Source organism: Rhagoletis zephyria, unplaced genomic scaffold (genome assembly GCF_001687245.7).
Source record: "Rhagoletis zephyria isolate East Lansing unplaced genomic scaffold, Rhagoletis_zephyria_1.1 Rzeph_scaffold_00730, whole genome shotgun sequence".
In the NCBI taxonomy this organism is placed as follows: domain Eukaryota; kingdom Metazoa; phylum Arthropoda; class Insecta; order Diptera; family Tephritidae; genus Rhagoletis; species Rhagoletis zephyria.
The window spans coordinates 97666-105921 of NW_016157814.1; the positions used below are offsets into that span (position 1 = coordinate 97666).

An 8256-nucleotide genomic window follows, 5' to 3' on the forward strand; every position below is an offset into this window, starting at 1 on the left:
ATGTCAAACTACAATTTTACTCTCTCTAGTGAGAGTAACAGGAGAACAGATGCAGAAGTGTACGGGAACGCAAAAAGCACTTTTTCCTGCAAAAACGTCATTTGGTTTGTTTACTTGTCATTAGTACAAGACTGATTTGGCTGAAAGATCACTAAATAACTATTAAAATCTATATAATTAATAATAATTGCATATATATTCGAATATTTCGTTATTTACTTCCATTTTTTAACAAATGTAAGGTTATTTGCTTTCACGGCGTTCTGTTTTTGTACACAAATGAAACTCTACCTATCGTTTGACACTTTTCATGAATTTGCTAGAAGAAAAACTCCGGACTAAATCTTGAAACTTCATTCTGGGAACAGTTGCTCAGTTACTCTCACGAGAGTGTTCCCAGATACAGAAGTTTTGGCGTACGGGAACGACTTTAGCTGAAATTAGTCAAGAACGTAAACCTACCGGTACGTAAACCCGAGTCAGCTGGCACGATCTGTCTTACCAAAGCGCCATGTAAATGAAAACTCAACACCGCAGAATTTTTCTGTAGTTGTAGCACGTAGCGCAGAAATCTGCGGAATTTAGATTTTTCCGTGTCAGCTGATTTCTACTTCTTTAGATGGTTGCCACTTCGTCAGTTTTACAGATGGTAAAAAAGTTATAAGTTCCTATTCAAAATATGTTTAAAATATTTGAAATTTACTATTGAATAAGGTTTTTGTTGAAAACTAAGTAGTTTATATNAGTTTGTCATTGTCGTTGCACGTTGCTATTCCTAACAAAAAATGACAAGCGAAAAGCTTTTGTCAACTTACCATGCATGGTGAAAAGTTCATTGTTGTAGAAACAGCTGGTCAACGCTATTATTTGCAAACAATATGAGCGGTGAAACACCAGAAAAGTGAGTATTTGTGTAAAATAGATAAATTCGTATATTTATGACATTTATAAACATTTTAGACGTGCAAAATATGAGCGGACGAGGCTGTAGGGAGCATCCGGAGCTGCTCGTCTTCCACCATGATGCAATAATACAAGTGTTATCAGTTGGCAACTTCTCTCTCTAATTCCGCCATATTGACTGCCTTAGGTGAGAAAGTGTTATTTCTTTAACAATTCTTTGCCTAATAATATAGTTGAATATTTTTTTATTTTTTCTCAGTATACACATTGTTTTTCTTAAAAAGGTATTTTATCTTATTTTATTTCATTTCATCACGAATATACTATAAAAAAGGAAATTTTGTTTAGGAAAAAATGTGAAATTTTATATTTTTTCCCCAAATGGGGCTTAATTCTTCCCGTTTTTCTTCTCGTTCTACTGAGCTAAGGCAGTGTCAAATTGAGCTGTCACAATTGACCTACCACCTTGTATTATTGCATCATGGTCTTCCACAAGCACGGCTGCGCAAATAACTAAAATTTGTTCTGCCATTGAAATTGTTGATGTTTATATTTTTTTCACAAATTTATTAAATCGTCGCACTTTTTAAACCAACACAAACATATGTTTTTGCCTTGTCACCTACCCAAAAGATCATGACAATAAAAATGACAATTGGCATGATTCGAGCTTTGGAATTTTGCTGCGAATACCAAAAAGCTGCAATTGTCATTTTTATATCAATTGTCATCGCGGTGAGTTTTGTCAGTGTGGCGGAATAGGGCTGTATGTTCCATTTTTGAGAGCAAACTTTTCGATTATTCTCTAATTACCGGATCCGGTCCGGATTGTTAGGGAAAGAACCTACTGTGACTAGGGTTCGAAATTTCAGACTTTGGTATCGATACTGAGTACTCATTCTGGCTTCGAGCTCATGGTATCGACACTCTAAGTATCAGGGAAAAAGTATCGATACTACTCAGTATCGGACTCATTAAAATACGTTTTTTAGGATACTAAAATTATTTTATTCTTCAATAGTATATCTAGTTATTTCCTGAAATTAAAACAATATAAATTTAAAATATTTGATTTTTATTTCATTGCAGAACTTACTTTCACGTTGGAAGTAATTTTAATGTTAAATGTACATACATACATACAAATATATATATATATATCCGGAAACGTATCCGAAAATGGAAAGAATTTCGTATGTAAACCTGATGTTTCATCCGTTTTCCGATTAAATTTTCGGACGTTTTTCAGATCAATTCTCCCACTAAAGTATTCATCCGAAACGTATGTGCAGAAAACTATCAAAAATGGTTGTAAGACGGATGCGCTTTCGGCTATTTTCATGAAATTTGTCTGATTATATCTTTCGTTGAAATCATTATGAACTTCACTTGATTTCATTATGAACTTCACAGAAACTTTTTCATTGTTGCAGGAAACCAAACAAAAAATAATTTTAAGATTCAGCAATTATTTCAATTTGAATAAATAATTTTAATGTGTTGCTCCTGACGGAATTCGAACCTGGGACCCCCTGAAAGCTAACAAATAGTACCACACTTCACTGCACACTCAGCTACTGGTGAATACGTATATGTTTTCAAATGCTCAGTTTGAACAAATATTTTAAAATTATTGTTTTGAAATAAGATGATGACATTTTTCGGATACGAAAAACGAACAAATATGAAAATCGTTTTCTGAATATTTCCGGATACGAAAAATGTTCGAAAACTGCAATTTCGGCAAAAAGTACGTTTCTCTGCTGGCTGGGTACCTTCACGAATTTCAAGTTTTATTAAGAAATATTTTTAAATTTTTGGGTATGCATTTTTGTAGCCTATTAAATTTTAGTACAATAATGTGCAAGTTTAAATTAAAAGTCAACGGTAGTAGGCTACACGTAAATTTGAATAGGTTACAAAACTGCATACCCAAAAATTTTCTAAAAATTCTGCATTTTCGTGAACTTTGCGTAAAGTTTTATGGCCTTATTCATAAAAAATAAAAAAGGTTTGTAAACTGAAAAATGTCGTTTTATTAAGCTCTTTAAACCTACTTTATTTTTTATGAATAAGTCCATTAAACTTTAACTTATTTGGTTTATGATATGCAACAGACTACACGCAATTTCAGTTTATTTTAAGTGATGGACAAAATTGAATGATAGTAATCCATATAAGCAAAGAAAGCAATGGAAGAAAACATTTAAAAAGTGTGTTGGGAAAATTTTAGTAGACGGACGGCAAATTCTAGAAAAAAGGGGGATGAGGGGGGGTAGAATAGGTAGAATAGTAGAATTCTCCTTTGTGTTTTGTGAAGAAAAGGAGCTGAACACCGTTTGCAGAGAACACCTTTCTGCGTAGGCGGCCTTCGGCCGCACTTAGGGATTATAACCCTCAGGCAGTAGAATTCTCCTTGCTTTGTTTTGCGAAGAAAAGGAGCTGAACACCTTTTGCAGAGAGCACCTTTCTACGTAGGCGGCCTTCGGCCGCACTAAGGGCCGTTTGCACCATGTCTAGTTAACGCTAACTGGAGGTACATCCTTCAGTTAAGCACGTTAACTGCTTTATCGATCACATGTTATATGATGGGTGTCGATAACGTCGACAAAGATGTTTAACTGGGAGTTAGAATTAACTAGACATGGTGCAAACGGCCCTTAGGGATTATAACCCTCAGGCAGTAGAATTCTCCTTTCTGTTTTGCGAAGAAAAGGAGCTGAACACCTTTTGCAGAGAACACCTTTCTGCGTAGGCGGAGCCACCCTGGTAGTTGCTAAAAGTGGCAACACCGCGAATAAGAACTGCAACCAACTTTGATATGTTTTTCTCGTCGGCCATTACATGAGAGAAGGACTCCAGACAGCGCGCGAACAGAACACAAGTGTAAAACGCTCCACGCTTCACGCTTAAACTTCAACCTACAACGTTCAGCCTACGATTTCTTAACAACTTGCCGACTGCCGTTTAATCCTTCGTATTTTATATGTTTTAAATGTACAAGTTACGCGCATACGTGTTTGTCAAGTCGAAACCTTAATAATACATTTTTATACAACGCAAATGTCTTTACTTTATTCGTTTTATATCCTTTGTCGGTAAGCAGAAGCAGTTCTTACACTTCAACAACTTTTACACTTGTGCGCTGTCGGTGAAAACGAATAAATTTGGTACCGGAGGCCATTTTGTATGTCTGAAACCAACAGATATTTCTTGCGGAATCGGGCTGGTGTTACGAGGAGTAATCAAGGGAGTGAATCAGAGTCATCGTTTGAAAGCATGGAGGGTCAGCCAGGTGCAGCCGCAGAAGACACCGCGAATGCTATAATTGCCACATTGAATGCGTTAAGGGCTTCCGTAGAAGAGCTTAGACAAAGCACTGCGGAGAGTCAAAGAGACATCATTAGGCTTCGCGAAGGCATGCAACCACAGAATGTTCCAGAACAGAGCGTGCAGCCAGCACAGCGTGACAATACTCAAGCCGTCATATCACCGACCGACTCGCAAATAAAACTTTACGATTTGCCTGTGTTCAGCGGCAATGTCGAAGACTGGCCGCTATTTTTCGCGAATTTCAACGACACCACGGAAAACTTTGGATACAGCCACCGCCAAAACCTTATGAGGTTGCAGAAGTGCTTAGTTGGTCCCGCCAAAGAAGCTGTCGCCGCCATGCTAATTTACCCGAGCAACGTGCCGAACGTCATAAGCGAGTTGGAGTTCAGGTTCGGGCGACCCGACATTTTGGTTAAATTCCAAATCAGCAAACTGCAGAATTTCCCGCCAATAGCCGATAATAAGCCGGAGCAGATTGTACCGTTTTCCTCAAGAGTGAGAAATGTTGTTGCATTTCTGAAGTCTGCAAATTGCCAGCAGCACTTAGCTAACGTAACATTGTTAGAGCAAATGGTGGGTAAGTTACCGCATACCCGACAGTTCGACTGGGCGAAGCATGCTGCGACTATACAACCGTATCCATCAGTTGAACATTTTTCTGAGTGGCTTAGCGAGTTGGCTAGAATAATTTGTCTTATGCCGACAAACAACACACAGGGTGGCCGGCAGACTGCATCGTCGGGCAATCATCGTCGGCTGATGCATATTGAGCGGCCAAGGGACTCACTTGCTTGCTATCAGTGTAGTGGTAACCACATGCTTGCACAGTGTGAATCGTTTAAGGCAAGCAGTATTCAAGAGCGGTGGGACCTGGTTAAGGCGCAACAGCTTTGCTTTTCGTGCCTACGCAAGGGGCATTCCACGCAAAAGTGTCGTTCAAGAAGGAGGTGTAACATAAGTGGCTGCCAGCGCTATCGCAACCAGCTACTCCACAACGAAGATGCAACAATGCAGATGCTACGCCGAACTACACCAGAGGACGTCATTGCGCAGCCAGTACTGAATTGTCAAGTAACACAAAGCGCACATGGTCAACTGTTTAAAATATTGCCAGTCAACATATATGGACCGAAAGGTAAGCGTGAGATATTAGCGATGTTCGACGAGGGTTCGTCAATTTCAATAATGGAAGAGGAAGTGGCCAAGATGATCGGAGCCCAGGGTGGCTTGCATCCACTTACGCTGCAGTGGTATGACAACAACGTTGTTACGGAACAATCGCATAAAATCAGCATCGAAGTTGAGAACTGCGCAACGAAGAGGAAGTTTCTACTGAAGGAGGTATATACGGTGAAGAACCTGAACCTGCCTAAGCAATCTATGGCCAAGGAAAATTTTCAGCATTTGAGAGATTTGCCGATAAAAAACTACTGTCGTGCGAAACCAGCTTTGCTCATCGGGCTAAAGCACGCATACCTGGGTGCGACCTCAGAAAAAGTGCAAGCCGACATCGACAGCCCGCTAGCTGTAAAAACGCCACTAGGCTGGGTCGCGTACGGCCCAACCAAGCTACCTACAACCTTGAACCCCCGTGTTTTGTTGGTGAAAGAATATCAGCAACTGCACGACTTAGTACACGAGTACTTCACAGCAGACAGCTTTAGAGTCAACCCGCCAGCAGTGCCATTGGAGTCAGATGAAGACCAGCGAGCACGTGAGATATTGCGCCGAACAACAAGACGAGTAGGTAAGCAATATGAAACCGGTTTACTGTGGAGAACATATCCACCGAAGTTGCCAAACAGCAAAACAATGGCCGAGAAATGCTTACTGGCAGTGGAGCGCCAAACGAAGAACGATACCGACAGGAAATGGCTAAGTACGTGAGCAAAGGGTATGCCAGAAAGTTAAGCCGTGACGAAGCCGGAGAGCCACATCAAAATGCTTGGTACTTACCTCACTTCGCTGTATTCAATCGACATCAGCCCGAAAAGACGCGACTCGTCTTTGATGCCGCAGCCGCAGTAAGCAACGTGTCACTCAACTCGCAACTAATGAAGGGTCCGGAGCAAGCACAGCCGTTGATACGGATTTTGCTACAATTTCGCCAAGGACGTGTTGCAGTGTCAGCAGACATACGCGAAATGTTTTCGCGGATCAAGATACGCGCAGCTGATCAGCACGCTCAACGGTACTTGTGGCGTGATGGTGATGCGAGCAAGCCTGTGGCAGAGTATGTGATGACGTCGCTAATTTTCGGTGCTGTTTGCTCACCCTGCATCGCCGAATATATAAAAAATAAAAACGCCGAGGAGTATCGGGCACAGTTTCCAGACGCCGCAACGACTATAATTAACAAGCATTATGTCGATGATTTAGTTGCAAGCTTCGACACGCCTGAACAAGCCATCAGTATCTGCAGCGACATTGTCAGCATCAATTCACAAGCAGGGTTCGAGTTACGTAACTTCGTCTCCAACTGCGAAGAAGTAGAAGATCGTTTGAATCATTCGTCATTATCCGCGGGAGAAGTGGTTAGTCTGGAACGCAACGAGTCAGTGGACAAAGTGCTTGGCCTCTTCTGGAACACTAGCGATGACGTTTTCGAATTCCACACGAAGTTCCACCGTTTGCCGAAAGATGTCCTGCACGGAACGCGAGCTCCGACAAAGCGAGAGTTGTTACGAATCGTGATGTCGGTGTTCGATCCATTTGGTATGTTAGCAGCATTTTTAATTACTACTAAAATTCTCATTCAAGAAGCGTGGAAGTGCGAGATTGGATGGGACGAAGTTCTGCCTCAAGAACTAAGCAAGAGATGGTGGCCCTGGTGGCAAGAGTTTCCTAACGTGAAGCAGTTGAAGATACCCCGCTGTTATTCGCCGCGAATCTTATACGGTGGCAAAGTAGAAATCCACACTTTCGTCGATGCCAGTCAAGTCGCATTTGCTGCAGTAGGGTACGTGCGAGTAGTTCATGCTAGAGGAGTTGACGTTCGTTTTCATTTCATTTCATTTCATTTCATTTCATTTATTAAGTCTATGATTTACAAATCTTACAGACTAGATGTACAAGCTTACGACTTAAGTGTAAATTCGATATTTAAAGTATATAATTAGGAATACATTGATTCTAGTAATAAACCAAAACGAGATCTCGGGAAGGCGAAGTCCAGATCAAGGCTCTTGGAAATTCTATTAAATTCAATGAGAGCTCTGGAAATGGGGTCATAATTGTAATAATTAGCTTTATTAACTTTAATATTAAACGGGTAATGAGTGCGTAAATTTCTATATGGTACATTGAAATTTATTTGCAGAAGAAGCTCTGGACAGTCTACTATGCCATTAATAACATCGTATATGAAAAGCAGAGATTGAATAGATCGCCTAGACTCAAGTGATTTCAGATTTATAAGCGCACAGCGGGCCGTATAAGATGGTAGGGGATCACTAAAATGGAGTGGTTCAAGAGCGAAGCGAATAAAGCTTCGTTGCACTCTTTCAAGTCTAGAGGAATGAGTTGAGTAAATTGGACTCCAGATTAAAGAGGCGTATTCAAGCTTCGAACGAACCAGCGAGTTATAGAGAATTTTTCGGGTGTAGGGATCTTTGAAATCTCTACCATAGCGCCGCAAAAAAGCAAGATTAGAGTAGGCTTTAGGAACGATATAGCTAATGTGGTTAATGAAGGTAAATCCCGAATCAAACATCACTCCTAGGTCTAAAAATTCCTTAACTGAAGAAAGTCTTTTATCAAACAGATAATAAGCCGACTTATGCGTAATTATGCTCTTTGAAAGAGTCATATGGAGACATTTTTTAATATTAAGCGGTAAGTTATTTCTGATGCTCCAAGTAGTTAAGTTGTTAAGATCATTTTGTAATAGCAAAACATCTGACAAAGAAGTGACACTTCTGAAGATTTTTAGGTCATCAGCGTATAGCAAAAACTTGGAATGCTTAAAGCAGGCTCCAACGTCATTAATAAATAAAAGAAAAATTATTGGGCCTAGGA

General features: G+C 40.2%; 1 protein-coding gene across 1 annotated transcript; it reads left to right on the forward strand.

Annotated features, from left to right (window-relative positions):
- Positions 1-4182: 4182 nt before the first annotated feature.
- Positions 4183-6933, forward strand: LOC108361297 (uncharacterized). Its single transcript, XM_017613899.1, has 3 exons — positions 4183-5986; positions 6034-6806; positions 6880-6933. Exons 1-3 carry the CDS (start codon positions 4183-4185, stop codon positions 6931-6933), a joined length of 2631 nt encoding a protein of 876 aa, XP_017469388.1.
- Positions 6934-8256: the final 1323 nt, after the last annotated feature.

Coding starts and splice junctions, on each gene's coding strand:
- LOC108361297 (XM_017613899.1), top strand. CDS start 4,183: ATGGAGGGTCAGCCAGGTGCAGCCGCAGAAGACACCGCGAATGCTATA. Junction 5,987..6,033: donor CCGAACAACAAGACGAGTAG/GTAAGCAATATG, acceptor TATCCACCGAAG/TTGCCAAACAGCAAAACAAT. Junction 6,807..6,879: donor GCAACGAGTCAGTGGACAAA/GTGCTTGGCCTC, acceptor GTTTGCCGAAAG/ATGTCCTGCACGGAACGCGA.